Source organism: Centruroides vittatus, unplaced genomic scaffold (assembly GCF_030686945.1).
Source record: "Centruroides vittatus isolate TY-2023 unplaced genomic scaffold, ASM3068694v2 contig_345, whole genome shotgun sequence".
In the NCBI taxonomy this organism is placed as follows: Eukaryota; Metazoa; Arthropoda; class Arachnida; order Scorpiones; family Buthidae; genus Centruroides; species Centruroides vittatus.
In genome coordinates this window covers 3,016,187-3,032,913 of record NW_027122170.1, presented here as the reverse complement: position 1 = coordinate 3,032,913, position 16,727 = coordinate 3,016,187, and the positions used below count along the sequence as shown (strand labels likewise).

The 16,727-nt window shown below is 31.5% G+C and overlaps 1 protein-coding gene across 1 annotated transcript in view; it reads left to right on the top strand.

Annotated features, from left to right (window-relative positions):
- Nucleotides 1-16,727, top strand: part of LOC136974240 (coiled-coil domain-containing protein 22 homolog) — a 20,335-nt gene continuing 3,608 nt past the window's right edge. The window contains 11 exon segments of the mRNA XM_067269070.1: nucleotides 1-193; nucleotides 10,385-10,556; nucleotides 10,645-10,777; nucleotides 10,866-10,993; nucleotides 12,080-12,084; nucleotides 12,086-12,156; nucleotides 12,239-12,408; nucleotides 12,721-12,909; nucleotides 12,985-13,161; nucleotides 15,310-15,546; nucleotides 15,663-15,764. Of these exon segments, the coding sequence (XP_067125171.1) occupies nucleotides 144-193; nucleotides 10,385-10,556; nucleotides 10,645-10,777; nucleotides 10,866-10,993; nucleotides 12,080-12,084; nucleotides 12,086-12,156; nucleotides 12,239-12,408; nucleotides 12,721-12,909; nucleotides 12,985-13,161; nucleotides 15,310-15,546; nucleotides 15,663-15,764 (1,434 nt within the window). The 5' untranslated portion in view covers nucleotides 1-143.

The window sequence follows — 16,727 nt, the reverse complement described above, 5'->3', positions numbered from 1 at the left end:
GCGCTTCGATGGTGGTGTCGGAGGTGTTTCCCGACTAAATGATTACTTGTACGAATATACGGGATGATTGCACGGAGGCTTTTTTCTAACAAAAGTGTGTTTGTCCGAATTTGTTGATTGCGTTTATTTACGTTCTGGAGTAAATGGAAGAAGTAGATAATATCGTGATTCACACGCTTCGACAGATCGGCTGGTAAGTTGTTAGTCGATTCAATTAATAACGATAACACTAACTATATGCCAAGGAATGTCGGTTACGTAGCATTTTTATAAAGTTTGCAAGCATTTTTTTATGCGCGTATAAACGATGGGTCCGGGTGACGTTTATTTTGGATACAATTACATCTTTGAGTGGGTCGCTTGGGAACTTGTCAGAATTATAGACCGTACCCACAGGAGCAAAGACGTCGAAGGAACCATACCTCTAGGTGCGACCCTTCGCCACATACGGTCCCCCTAAATCGGTCTGTTTCTGGGTTGCGTGCGATTGGGATTGGTTTCGTTCCGCTAAGCCCGCACGAGTTGAGTGTACTGTACATTGAGCCCGTACATTGAGCCCGTACTGTACATTGTATGTGTTTTTTCATGATCTTATTTATGTGTAGCAACTTAATGAACTTCAATTAGTAGTTTCAATACTTGATATATGTATAATGGCTTCCAAATTTCCATGATCTAGAAACCTGCAAATTACTACATTAGTTTATCCCAATTTTACTTAACATATCTCTCACATATTGTAATTCTATGGCTTCAATTATTTCTCCAGAACACCATTTATTAACAGATTTTCTAAAAAGTCCTTGTATATTTACCGGTGGTGTGCGGTGACATTTGATGATAGGGAAGCTGGATAGAATCATTGGAAGCATTATATGATATTTTGACGTGTAGCATACACCAGCTAAACTGCGTGAGGTTGGTGCTCTTGTAAAGCTCATGCACCAGTGCCTGTAATCTGGCTGCTTTACACAATTCAAATATTTTGGCTGTGGAAGTTGTCCCGTATTCAATAATACAGCACTTCCATTGGGAATATGTATATATTAATTTATATTTGAATATACAATAGCAATTTTATCATTTTTTTCACAAGTAGTATAGAAATTTGTAATAAGATACATAATGCAGTTATAACAAAATATTAATTTTAAGTAATTCAAAGTATGTTAAAATATGAAAATAATTGCACAATATGTATTTATATTTTAGAAAATACAAAGGAAGCTGCGCTTCCACAGCTTCCACACCACTAATATTTAGAAGTATTGTCAGAGATGATGGAAATGGAAGCATTTGCTTTTGTTCTTAACTTGAAACGAAAAAATGAAATCAAAAGAATATTGCATACATTACAAATACTATATTGCAGACTTATCTCCCTTTGTAAATTCTATCATAGATTGAATCATGACTTATCCTAACCTGTGATGCCTAAAGATGATTATTCCTGTAGTGCATCTTAGAATTGAATATGCAGGTAAGGGTTCTTTTGGAAGCAAAAGTCAAACTTACACTTAGCTTCAAAATGCCTGTAGAAGCAATCATCATCAGCAATTATAGAAAGCATCACAAGTAAAAAATATCTATAAGCCTGATAGTTATATTATTTATTTATTTATTATAATTACAATTGGAAAAGTCTGAGTAAGAGAAAAGATTTCCATCTCTGTGTAACAATAAACCCCATGACAATAAAATAAACAACAAATAAAAATATTGTCAAAAAATTAAAGCCAAACAATTGCCAGATTTCATTAGGCTCTATTATTGCTACTATTAATAATTAAGATATTAAGTAATTTGGCCTAGTGCAAAATCTCTCATTAAATTTAATAATTATAATTAATTTAGAAGGTTATGGGGGAAAAGGTCCAGAGTAGGTAGGACTCAAACCTGCAAACTCATATATATATATATATATAGGCCTATATACACTCAAACCTGTTTTTGTGCGATTTTTTTTGTGCGATTTGTTTTGTGTGATTTTTTGTGTGCGGTATATGAATTTCAATCAAATTGGTATACTGCACAAAACACACTGCACGTATAAAAAATTGCACAAAAACAGGTTTGAGTGTATGTACTACAATGCTGGGGTAAAATGATAGCTGACTGAATGCCAGAGTGGGAGTTATAGGTTGGGGATGCTGAGTCATCCCCATTTAGTGCCATTAGTAACTGGTATGGTTTTATCTAAATTAAATTAATAGCTCTGGAGGTGAAGATTGGACAGAGGTCTAGATAGTATAACTGGCAATGCAACTACACAGTATGTGGGAGTTTGTGGGTTTGACTGACTCCAGACCAATTCTTCCTGAACCTTCTAAATTATATATTAAATTAAGAAGAAATATTAAATTATAATTCTTAAATTTAGTAAGAGGTGGTGCTTAACATTTACCTCTAGACCAAATTATTTAGTATTTTAATTATTAAGTAGTAGTAATATAGCATGATGTAATCAAGCAATTGTTTGGCTTTAAGCACAACAAGACTTGATCAAGGCAATAAGGAAGTGGATATGATGATGATGATAATCAGATTTCCTTTGTGGACTTAGCAAAATCAATGATGGCATGAAGAAAGGCACAAAATGGAAAGTTATAATACAGGTTAAATGTGCACAGAATTTTGTAACTTTCATGTTTGCGTTTGAAATATCAATAGATAAAGTAGTTATTCTATAGAATAACCTTGTAACATTTTGATTAATTGATATGTTAAAAATATATTAAGTAACTGTTTTGATACGTGTTTTATATATTTCTTAAAAATGTTCTTTCAAAGATGTTAATATAAAGTGTGTCCAAAAAATACACATCAAACTGAAATCTAAATGATAATGTTATCATATTAAAATTAAGAAAATAAAGCTAGAAGTTGTTAAGAGTTAAACTGAGTACATTTTTCTTGCAACAATATGTATTTTCAGAATTTGAAACACTGAAATTTTTGAATTTGAATTGTCATTGATTTTTAGGACATGACTTTCTGCTGTAGACATTATGACAAGACTTGCTATCCGTAAAAGAATCTGAAAGTAAGAAAGAAAATCATTGGTATCAACAATACAGAAATAATTCATTTTGCATTAAAATAAGTGTCGAGTGTGTTTTCTTTCTTATTTTTGGCTGTTTTTGCAGACCAAATAAAGGTTAGATGAATTATGTGTTTTAAATTAAGCTGATTTATTTAAGATATGTTAAAAATAATTTATAAAATCTGATGTTCATTGAGGATCCAGATCCTACTATGCTCTTAAATATTTGTGGATTGCATTTATCTTATTGAATCACAGTTTTAGAACATAAATACAATATATAAGATAAGATAATAGTTTTGTTTGAGTTCCTAAAATTTGACAATATGTTTATATATTTGCCTTATTCTTAAGAAATTAATTATATTAGTACTGTTATCATTTTAAAGTATGAAAATCTGAAACTAATTGCAACAGTTTTTAATTTTAAATGAGCAATTATTTATTGTGACATTGTCTCGATGCTGGGATGCAATTTTTAATCATATTTTTAATTTATTTAACTTATATGCTCTCCATCTCAAATTAGTGGTGTTTTGCCCCTGTACATCATACTTTTCTTTAACAATAAAGTCGTGCCAGTCGTCTATCTAACATTTTTCAGGGAGAAATGTTTGAATTGAAATAACGTGATTTCCAGTTTTTCATTGGAAGTTTGTGAATAGTTAATTGGAGCCTCCTGCCCCTAAGGTTTTCATATCTAATCTTGTCTTTCGTCTATCTAACTCCATTCTCGAGATTAAGCAAAGACGGACGGACAACCGTGGGAATTTATAGGTTTACAATTTTTTCAAATTGCAGGCCAAAGAAAGCTTCAGATACCTGCCATTATGTTCATATTCAGAGAAATATTAGTGTTGAATTTTTATTATTTATAATTTCTGTTAACAATTTAAGTTTTATTCTTTTTAAAGTAATTTTAATAGTTGAATATTTGCATTATCTTCATAGTATATGTAATTTTTCCTTTAATTAATATTTAAGTTTTATAATTATTTATTCCACAATTTGTTTTTAATATAAATCTATTCTGTTCAACTGTTGTTGTTTGTTTATACAGGGTCTTCTAAAAAAATGCTACCATTTTAAATTATTGTAATTAAGTTAATTATTATCTGAAAACATTGTAACATACATTAAAACATTGGAAAATTGTCCAAGTTTGACATTTGCCCATTGCGGTTTTTCAATACGTACATTTTGTGTCAAAACGGTGCACATCCAACCGATACTCAAATTCTTCCTTGCTTGCTATGGCATATCTGTTGTCACGCCTCTTATGGCAGCCACAATTCTATAGCTCCTGCAGATTATTCCTGTTGCATAGTGACAAGTGATTCTGACTTTGCAAACTGCAGAATGCAAAATGCTTTCTCTATTGTGGTGTTGATATTTTTGTTTACAGCAGTTGACAAGATGTTCAAATGCAGATGGGCAATGAAAATTGGATGGTACTCTATCATTTGGTGTAGGTCGCATACTTCTCAGATAAGAATTAACTTAATTACTTAAATTACGGTTGCTATGAGTCAAATAATTGCCACCATATAGATAGTGGGAGAGGATACACAACCATGGATGCTACTTATGCTATTGATGCTATGTTTGGATGTTTAGCCAACAATCTGTCAGAAAGGATTTTTGGTGAATGTTGCCAAATACATGCATCTGCAAAAGACACATTCTCGTGTGTTTATATATCAGTTCCATTACCATGTGGCATTTCCTACGTCCTTGGCTATATCAAAAGTTTTCATAGAAAATTAACTTTGGAAATTAGATAGCTTAATGCTGATAGATTTTACTATAGTAATTGATTTTCAGATTGTCAGTACGATTAGTTTCCAGAGGAATTGTGTAATTTATCAGTAAATATTATTAAAAGAAAAATGATGCGACAATTAATAAATTTTAGTAGACAATAACAAATATATAGAACTAGCAGATAGGCCCGGCATTGCTCGGGCAAAAGTAACGATAGCAAAGATTAAGATTATTACGTTATAGTCAACTTTACCCATTTTCACAAAATGCAAGAATTGGGTTTCCCTGTTTCCAGACTAATTAGAGAATTTTTAGATGGGTCTAAAAATATGTTCGATTTCCCGCAAAAACGAAAAAAAACTGCATCTGCGTCTTGCACGTCGCTTTCTCTTAACAATTCCATTGTTACGTAACACTTCCATTGTTACTTAACACTTCCATTGTTGATGGAAGTGTTAAACCTTAATCCTATCCCTCTCCCCCGTGGGGAGGAATTTCGAAAAATCCCTTCTTAGTGTGCGTTCTCGTGACGTACCCTAACAGTGTACCAAATTTCAACTTTCAACTCCTAACCGTTTGGGCTCTGTGCCGATTATTATTATTATCATCAACTCGTCTCGATTATATATATATATATATATATAGATTGAGTGAGATTGCAAATGCATTTGCTAATTATTATGATAATTACAGTAATTTCAAATGGTAGCATTAATTTTGAAAGACCCTGTATATTCATCTTGTTAATGTGTGAAGTATTGGTTTTAATCTCATTTTCAATGTAGATAAATAAATTTTTAATTAATGTCATATTTATATAACTAGGAAGATTCTAGTATTATTCTGTTTAATTTTTGTAGCCATTATTACCAAGGGACTGACAGGAATAATTTGGTATGCACTTTTTTGCTCAAGAGATCTAGTAATTTGTTTAATTTTTGATTTAAAATTAGATAAATTACATTAGTTCAATGATTTTCAAATTTTAAACTAGATGTGTCATCATCTGTTAGAAAATTAGTGTTATATTATCTTTCATTTTTAAACATTCTTTGAATTTAAATACCTATTGACAATAGATATTCTAATCAGTAATACATTGTTTTGTTGGACTACTTAAATTATATATTACTTATCCTAAACTGTAGAACATTATTATAGTTGTAGCGGCAGCAGCGTGTGATAAGCACTGCACAACTGCAGCATCGGCAAAGAAAAATAAAATCACAAAATAACGTTTTTATTTCTATTACATAGTAATAATATAAATTATTGTACGTGATTAAAATTAATGTTTTTTTTTTTTTTATTTTATCAAACCAGTGTACAAAATAAAAACGATTCTATTAGGACGATCGCTTGCTGCACACCCTCCTGCATCAACATTGTTAAACAATGTAGATTGGTCATTTTGGAGGTTTTTACTTCCAGATTTAAAAGTTTTTAGAACTTAGAGGTAAATTCTACTTAGAAATATTTTTAGATGCTTATTAATAAGAATCCAAGGGCAGTTATTTCTGTATGTTAAAAAACTTTCTTCATAAATTAATAAAATTCAAAAGTAAAACCAAACAAACTACTGGATTTTCAGGCTATTTTAAAGCTAATTTTATCAATTAAATAAACAGTAATTTGACTAGAGGTAGGCAGTTGGATCTGTTGATAAATTTAATAAAAAAAGAAAATAATTTAAAATTTTCTGTTCTTCCAAACTTTCTAAATTAAAATTTAAAATGAATTTATTCATAATTTGCATAAAGATGACATAACCTGGGATTATCTTCATTTGAAGCTATAGAAGACTTAAAAATATATAATTTTTTCAGTCTATTTCTTTTTATCCCTTTCACAGAGCAATTCAGAAATAACAGTCAATTAGCTTAAAGATATAAACAATCATCCTTAAATGTCGTATATAGATTATTAAAAAAATTAACAAAGTTAAAAATGATCAAAATGCCGATCTTTTATTTTAGGATCTAGTGCTTTCGCATTAAAAAAAATGATAAAAAAAGTTTTTTATCATTATTTTTTTATCAATAATTATTTATAATTATTAAATTTATCAAAAGATGACTGCCTAATTACCTATCTCTAGTCAAATTAGTGTTTATTTAATTGTTCAAATAAGTCTGATAATCTGGTAATTCATTTGGCTTAATAGTGGATGTTGGGTGTGGGTTGGGTTAGTGGATGTTATATACAAAAGTAAAACTTTCTTTTAACCAAAGGCAATTAGTTAAAAGGAAAAATGGTTCTTCTCCTTCCCACTGGACTTACTATATAACACACCTCATTAAACCTAGCCAGTGCCAGTGAATTTTCATGGGTAAACAAATGTTTTTGGGCTCCTTCTGGGCTCTGTTTCAGGTTTTTTGCATTTTATGAATAGAAAATGCATTGCAATGCATAGAATGCAGAAAACCTGAAGCAGAACTTTGAATGTTCTATTCATAGAACGCAGAAAACGTAGAGCTCGGGAGGAGCCCAAAAATGTTTGTTTACCCGTGATCTTTATCACTGGGCACCGGTGAAGTTTAATGAGATGTGTTAAAAGGAAAAATAGACCTTAGAAGATTATAATCAAAGTTGTTAGTTTTATGGATTTCTCCCAAAATTTAAAGTTAAGGAAGAAACAAATCTACTTTGAAAGTTAAGTATGGATTGAAATTAAGAAAACGTACCGAATTTTTGTTTCTTCAAAACAAATCAAGTTGGTTCAAGAATAGGCAGGAGCAGGGGCATGTGAATGCAAAACTGAGGACCTTGATATAACATCATTTTATATGAACATTTCAAATTATTTTAATAAAATGTTTAATGTTTTGAATGAGTACTATATAATTGTACTTAATGCTGTTGACAGGATTTAGGTTAGTAATAAGTTTACACATTTTTTGAAACTCAACAATCTAGAGGCTTTGTCAGAGGCATTTTCTATCATACATGGAAGTTTTTTGAGGTAATTTACTCCATATTTTTAGGTAAGTTTTTATATATAATAGTAACAGTGCTCCCAAGGCCATCTCTCGCACCTTCCACTCCTATGACCGCCACATCTTGTGAAATGCTTGAGACGGCAGTCCATGCAAGCAGTGTGGCCAAATATTGAGTCAGAACAGGTGCAGAATCCACGATCTGTAAATGTTAATATGAAAAAAACATTTTCAAATCTTGAATTAATTAATTTTAATTAAATTAAAAATATATATATTTTATTATATAAACTAGTAGTTGCTACTCAGCAATAATGCATACCAGGAGTGGTCAAGCACCCTACATTTGTAAATTGATAAATGGTTAAGAAACCAATTAAGTGCAGGAAAAAACATTTGAATACATCAACACATACAAATGTATATGCAATATCTAAAAGTTTACTTTTCATTTACAGTTCTAGTGGCTACATCCATGGTAGTATGAGGTGAATGCAAGGTTGCATAGTTTAACTCTAGTACCCCAATATTGGTTCTAGTTACATTACTTTTTCTCAGCATTCCCATATTAGATGGTTATGAGCCACCACTACATGTCTGTTACCTTTTATATTGCCAACTGGTATTAATTTTTATTATATTGCATAGAAAAGGAAAAATTTTTTAGAATGATAAAGGTTTTTATGTAATTTTTTAATAAGTAAAAGTTATCTTTATAGTTGTGAATAAGTGTAACTTTTACTATTTTGTAATATTACACTATTAGTTTTTAGCAAACAACTTTTATTTTCTAGTATTTTGTAACTTTTCATAATCACAATTCATAATTGTTTTTAGTATAAAACAATTTATATGGAATTTTTGACAAGACTATGTCTTGTTTATAAAATTGTACTGCTTGCTGTGTTACCATCTTAGAGGTATGAAGGAGTACACGTCAGTAGTTGCAATTTGGCATAGAGTATTAGGTGCCCAAATCATGCACGCATAAAAAATCAGACTTGTAGGTAGTCGGGAGACCGAGAACTGAGTCAAAATAAAATACAAAATGGCGACACTCTCTACAAACAGGAAGTAATACAAGATTTGCGCATGCATTGTTTCTTGGGAAGTTGGAAATACGAATATTGTGAAATCAAATTTTGACAGACAAATCTTTGAAAAAACCGATTTACCTGTCCCGTGTTATTCCCCACATATTTCTGGTCGCCACGTGCTAACCTTGACCCATTGACCGGAGATATCTCGTTTCGTCGTCGGAACATTTTTGAAACTAGATGGCACATCGTTATAATTTTATATTAAAACTAACTTCCAAAATATAATTATTTTTTCTTTTTACATTTATTAATATATATTTTGTTTCTGCAAAATAAAAAAAAAATAATTTCGGACGATGCAATAGCCACCATTATTTTTTTCAAAAATGGGAAATTTTTGCATTGAGAAAATTCAACCTGAGGCGTCGTGCAATGGAGAGAAATTTCAACGTTGGATAGGTTAATTTCACTAAAAATGCATCATGAATGACCTTGTGGTTGTAGCTGTGGCTGGAAAAGTTTGAATGATTGCGCTCAAAACCAGCGATACCAAAGACGATTGGAGAATGAGAACGAGATCCGCTGTGAGCGTCGCAGTGATCCCGCTTAGTAGTGAGTCTCCGAGACATAGTCTTGTCCCAAATACGGCCTTGCTGTTTTACTTGTTATTTTTTGTAAATCAGTCATTATAATATTTTAGCTTTTCTTTGAACAGTAACTGAATCAAGATCATTGGCAGGTTCAACTTATTTCTTTTGCCAATAACCTTAACCTTAACTTCTTTGCTTTCTTGGAGATCAACAAAGAAATATCTCTCAAATTCTAGTATTATGGGCTTTCCAGTCCATTTTCAGAGATGTCAAAACTTATCACAGTTGTTTTTCTGTTACTATGGTTGTAGTATCTGAAAATTGGCTGAAATGCCCAATGTACTAAAATTAGAGGTCTGGAAAGCATAACTGATAATACATTTGTACAGTAAATAAAGTTGCAGGTTTAAGTCGTGTTCTAGGTCGGGGGTCGGCAACCTTTTGGCAGTGTTGTGCCAAACCTAGTGATAGTGTTGTTCTAGGTGTCATCATTCTACCAATTTTGTTATATATATATATATATATATTATATATAATGAAAATTGGTCTGGTTATAATGGACTTCAAAAATATATAATTTTGAAGTTGTTAATTGAATTATGTCCTTAGGTGTGAAGCTCATGCACAACAAGTAGATGGCAACATAATGTAAATGCATGTGCTGTAATATAAACATACAAGCAAGAGATTCATTTTTAATGTACCATGGCCTACACTGAACTATGACTTCTATTTAAATGTGTAATTAAGAATTAAAATATAATTTTTACTACATTTCTATTCAATCGGAGTGCCACAGGTTGCTGACCTCTTTAGGTTAATCTTCCAGAAAATCCTAAATTTTATTTAATTCTATTAATAAAATTAATGTAATTATTAATATTAGTATAAGATAGTTGCCTAATTTTTTCACTTTAGGCCAAATTATGTAGTTCAGTCATTCAATTAATAGGACTAATTTAGACAGAATAAAAATAATGGCAGAGCTGACAAAAATATCTTTAATTTCAGTGATATAGAAGATGAAATCAGCAGCTTGAAAGAATTTAACACAGAATTGGTAATTGAGGGGGTCGTGAGATGTCTGCAGCAAATCAATTCTTCTCTGGACTTGCCGAGGCACGTTCCGCCGAGCATGGCGGCTCGATATCGACTGGGCACGGCTTTAGCTACAAATTGTACGGTAAGATATTAGATCAGTGACCCTTTCCACCTTCTAATTTTGCGATGCAATATTTTACCTAAATTATTTTCTAAATATCGATGTTTAGGAACTTGGATATAATGGCGAAATCGGATATCAAACTTTCCTTTATTCTAATGAAACTGAACTTAGAAGAATATTTGTCTTCCTGATTGAAAAGTTACCAAAAGAAAGTGAAAAAGTTTCTGAGGAACCAATAGGTAAATGTTTGACATTTTAATTAATAGATAACTTTTTAGATTAAAAATGAAATTTGGACGATGATAAAAGAGATGTGAAACTTTTCAGGCAAGGCGGCACTCATCAGTCGAGCTATCGAGGCAGAACTATCTCGTCTGTTAAAATTACCTTGGCTTCCTAACTATTGTAAAACTAATGGTATTCGTTGGAACGATCACAATTTATGGCATTATGAGGTATTTTATACTGATATGTTCTGTTATATGAACTTTTCTCAATTTTTAAATTCTTTTGGTTTGATGACTTTCTGCTTTCATCTTTATTTTTGAATAACATGGATAAGATATTGAATTTTCAAGCCATCTTGAGTTTTTTTGCAATAAAACTGTCCTTTTCTTATTGTATTATAATCATCTTTTTAAAATTTCAATTTAGTATTGTCCAATAGAGATCGAGAAGAAACTCTTCTGGACACGATATCCATTTTTCAATATATTTTTTTGAATATTCAGTTTGATTGACTAATGCAATGCAGTCTGATTTTTCACAGTGTATCAAATAATTCTCTCTCTGAAAGAAATAAGTTGAATTCCATCCTGTAAAGAATGAAACAAATTCATAACATCAGAATTTGGTTTGTAAAATTGAAGTGCAGATAGAAGCTATTAAGAATGAATGACAATAAAAGGCAAGGGCACGCTGTTTTCATTTGGAATGGCTAATACCAAATAATCACCAAATTTGAAGTCCAGGAGAAACTGGGAACAATATTAAATATCAACAAAATTTAGATTTCTGATAAATCATTTTTAATACTTATTATGATAATGATAAATGTGTGTTTAATGAGTATTTAATTAATATAACTAAAGGTATTGTCACCGTGTTGGAAAGAATTCGAGAAAAATAAATTTCACTAAACGACAAATATATTACACTTTGCTTTAACTAAAACATTCTGATTGAAAGTGTACTTTTCACCAACATTCAACATTAATAGTGTATTCAAAATTTCAAATATATAACAGAAATGTAGTACATATGTGTGTGTGTGGTATTTAAGTACACATATATAAAATGCATTCTTAGAGATTTTGATATCACTGATCCCACTGTGCATTGTTTTAAATAAATTTTTTTCAGTGCTTGTCATGAAATTATATAAATACGAATTGAAAAATTTTTTAAAAATGTACTTATTATGTTAGTATAATCGTATAGTATAAAGAAAAATTTTTAATTTGTGTTTGTTTTAACTTGTATGGATTTATCTCTAATCGCATATTTAAAATTAATATACGCAATGTATGAATAATTAACAGGGATATCCAAATGCCATACCATTCCCACACTTCTAAGTTGATTGGTCCTCGTGAGAATTATTTCAAATTGTCTAAAGGTTGTATATTTTATAATAATTGGAAAAAAATATTTATACTGTAATAAATATATTTATTAATATCAAAATTTATTTCTTCTAGGATTAAAACAGTATTACGACAAGTATGTTCCGTTAGTAACCAAACAAGTGCCTTTACCCCGTCAACTTGTACCTTCTGTCTTTGAAAATAATACTTTATCCGTGGTGTATTCGTTAGAATGGGATAATGAATGGAATCAAAATGGGTTACCATCCAGATTGACAGAACAGGTGAGAATTTTGTGAACCAAAGTACTTTTAACTTTTAGATTTATTGAATAATGTATTTCGTTTCTTATTCTGATGTTTAATTAGAGTTTTATTTGACTCTGTATTCTGTAAGTAGTTATGTTAAGTAGGAAATATTTTATTCTTAACTGTAAATGTCTGAAACTTGGTCTAAGCCAATCAGAAAGTTTTCAAGATGTGAAAAATAATTTTTTAAATTTCAGTTCAAGTAACTGACTGTTTACTACAAAATATGTATATATTCTTTTAATATTTAAATTTTAGAACATGAAAAAAGAACTTTTTTAACTTTAGGAATATAGAAAAAGAAAAGCGGATAGGTTACAAAAGCGAATTGCCGAGCAGTTGAGACACTCTGTACAGAGTGCAGAAGCCATAATTCAAGAAATGAGTAATTTTAAAGCACTGGCGACGTCCAAGAAGAAAAATTTAAGACAGAAGGGATCGAGATTCACCCATTCGGAAAAACTGCAATTTACGCAGGTAACAGAAATTCTTGAAATTAAAACAATTTGCTTTTAAGTTTTTGAGGAAATACAACAAAGATAAATTTTATAGGATGAAATATCAAACGATCAGTCAAAAAGCATTGCTCCGGTTGTGAGCTCGGAAGAGGAAGTGAAGAAGAGTCAAGAAGAGCAGATTTTGGATCTGAGGAACAGAGTTGACGAATTGACGGAAATGTTGGAGCAGAAGGAAATAGACGCAAAACATCTCCATGCATCCATTCAACAGGTTTGCCATTTTTCAAATTAAGGAATTTCTCTTCAGGCTTAGAATAAAAACTGGTAATTCTTCAGAGTTTAAATTTGCTTATGTTTAATACTACAAAATTTCTTTAATTTAGATAATTATTAAATTTGTCAGAACTTGATTTATTGCATTCATCAAAATTTGGTTTTGACTTTTAATTGTGCATTTGTATTTAAAATATTCTCTATACAAGTAAATCTTACAAATTATTTTTAGACATTGTACACTAGATGCTTCAATTTAAACTTTAAAGTACTTTAATATTTCATGTAAACAAATGCTAAGTAAAATATTTAGGTTAATGACCATGCCTTAAAATATTTTGTCACTATAAAAGTTGTCAGAATGGCCCAGGAAATACAATAAAAAGGAAAATGACTCAAGAGACAAACTGTCACTACTAGCATATGAGGATGACATTGTCATAATTGGAGCATCTCAAGGGGAGGCAATGAGATTAATGTCAAAATTAGCAATAGCTGCCAAGAGCATGTTTCTGATCATCAATGAAGAGAAGACTAAATACATGGTTATTTCTATAAAGGGAGAATCCCACAAAGAACATCTAACTGTAAACAATATGACATTCAGCACTATGGAATCCTTCAAATACTTAGGGACTGACAAAAACAGAAACAATTATGTCGAGAAGGAGATAGGGACTTGCTTGCTACAGGGAAACAAAATCTACTTCAGGTTCACAAACATACTAAAAAGCAGACACCTTAGTAAAAGGACATAGCTAACTGTATGAGTCACTGATTAGACCTGCGATTCTGTATGGGTGTGAAACATGGCCAATGACAAAGCAGTAGGAACTACAACTACAGAGATTCGAAAACAAAATACTAAGGAAAATCTTTGGATCTGTGGAAGACTTTGATGATAATGGTATCATGGTCAATGGAGAACCAATATGGAGGAGAAGAACAAACCAGAAACTGCAGACAACCTACGACAAGCTCACGATCACACAGGTGATTAAGGCCAGAAGATTAGTGGCTATGCCATGTCGTAAGGCTTCCTACAATGGCAATGGCTTCGCAAGGGCTCCGCTATGAGGGGAAAGGGAAGAGGCCAAGAGGATGTCCCAGAAGAAGATGGATAGATGGAGTCACTGAAGATCTTCAAGACTTCCGAATTGAAGATTGGCAGAGGCAGGCTATAGACCGAACAACATGGAAAAGGATTGTGACTGCGGCTAAGGGCCTCCAAAGACCATAATGACAGATGAAGAATAAAAGCTGTTCCTTTTAAAAATTTCTAAGTGCAATAGTAAATAAAATTTGACAGTTGATAAGTAGAATGTATTGAAAATATGTCAAATAATAATATCGAAACAAAGTTTCATTTACTATAAACATTTTTCCTTTAAAATATATATATATATTTTAATCTTCAAAAACAGTTCCTTTCCCTTTCATCATTAATGCTTCTCTATACCTCATTTCTTGACAAGAATTTAGCCTGGATAGATACAATTAGTGGACAGTATTGTCTGTTTGTCAAAAGATGTCCTCCAAGGATAGAGGGCTATTCCCACCCCCCCTTTTTTTTTAAACGTTGATTCCAATCGGCCCAAGGCGCGTTAGCCATGGTCAGTGGTGGCCCAGTTTTGTTTCATTTATTTTTATCATGTCAGTAACCGGACTTCTCACCCAAACATATGGAATTTTTTCACCAAGTGCCTGCTGCTGCTGCATACTAACTCTTGATACTTTTATGTAAGCCATACCAGTATGTTCTGGCTGAAGGATAGCCCAGGTGATCAGAATATAGATGATCATACTGTATTCCCATCCTATTATGAGGTATCTAGATTCTCATAATTTCTGAGGGTAATTTGAATTTTCTTATTGAATATTTGTTGCTTGCCATGTGAATTGACTTTTATTTTGAATTGGATCCACATAATGGAAAAACTGGTTGACTATATATCCTTTAAGTGCAGGTTGCTTGAAATGGCATGTTCTTTGATCAAAAATATTTCAGTAATTAGAAAATCTTGCAGTCTCTTGCTATTAAATTGACATTTATGAATGATATACTCAAAAAGGCATATTGAAGATGAAAGTTGTTTTCAAGTAATATTGTTTATTTAAACTGAAACATTAAATTTTGTCTTTTTAGATAGCAGAACAAATCATTTCCCAAGAAAAGAAAATCGAAGAATTTCAGGAAGCATACCGAGTGAAGAAGCGCACATTCGACCTCTTGCCGGACGCAGACAACAACCTGCAGAAACTCCAGGCGATGGTCGAGGCAAACGGCCAGAAACTGGTGTCTCTGGCCGGTCAGTGGGAGAGTCACCGGGCCCCTCTCGTAGAAGAATATCGCCAGTTAAAAGAACTCAGCTCCCAAAGGCTAGTAGGTAGTATATTTCATATTATTTTTGAAGTTTTTGCACTGATTTTTTTATGACATTTACATAACATAATATATAAAAAAGCAAGATTTAACTTTAAATTTACTCTTTTTTTTAGAGCGAAACGCAACGAAAACTGGAAGAAATAAAAATAATTCAAGAAAAAGTGAAAGAAATCAAAGACGATGTGCATAATAAAGAAGAGCTTCATAAACAGTTGGTAAGATGAAATGTAATCTTTAGAAAATTTACTATACTATTATCTAATACAGTTAACCATTATAAGAACTGTATTAATAGAGCAACAAAATTCAGTTGATGATTTGGTTAAGTTTGATAAACCAAATACATTAGATGTAAAATCTAATGTATTTTTGAATAATGATATCTCTCGCCGCTTTCCGATTGGGCCACCCTTGTCTCCGAGCGACGGTTCGAGACCTTTCGTGTTGCAGGAGAGGTCACCGTCAATGCTCGACCAGATGCCGATCGGATAGTGTTCATCTAAAGTTTGAAAGACTCCCTTGTAATTCCAGCTTTTTGTTTACATTTTTAACACTTACTGCGCTGGTCCAGTTGACCTAGTTCCTTACCTGTGTCATGACTGATTTAAGCAATTTTACAGTATTTTCTACAGAAAATAAAAAATGATTGACTAAAGCTAGGTAAAAAGTAAAAACAGTTTGATACTCAACTTTGATGTGTGTTGGCTTTATTTTTATGTATTATGCTTTTAATGTTATTTGGACTTGTTTTAGAGATAAAGATACAATGAAGAAAAATTAAAAACTGCAATATAGCTTTAAAATTCGTATCTTTACGTATGAAATATATAGTACATTGATGAATTTATTCATAATAACGATCTACTGTATCAATATTATTAGTAGACTTTTTTACGACAGTAGCTGTTTTCGTAATCGAGTCGATTTGGCAAATATACCGTACGTAAGATGGCATTAGCACTATCAGAAATATAGGAATTAGACTTTTGTTTTGATAATATCTAAGTAGTATATAAATTATGTAATATAATATAAACTATACAGGTTTGAAATAATAACAAAATTACGTGGCTTATTTGTATTTTTTCGATCTCAGCTAGGCCTAAATCGGGGGGTGGGGAACTTTTTTAGCCATTACCCCCTCATTTTGAAAAGGAGAAAATTGATACATATTTATC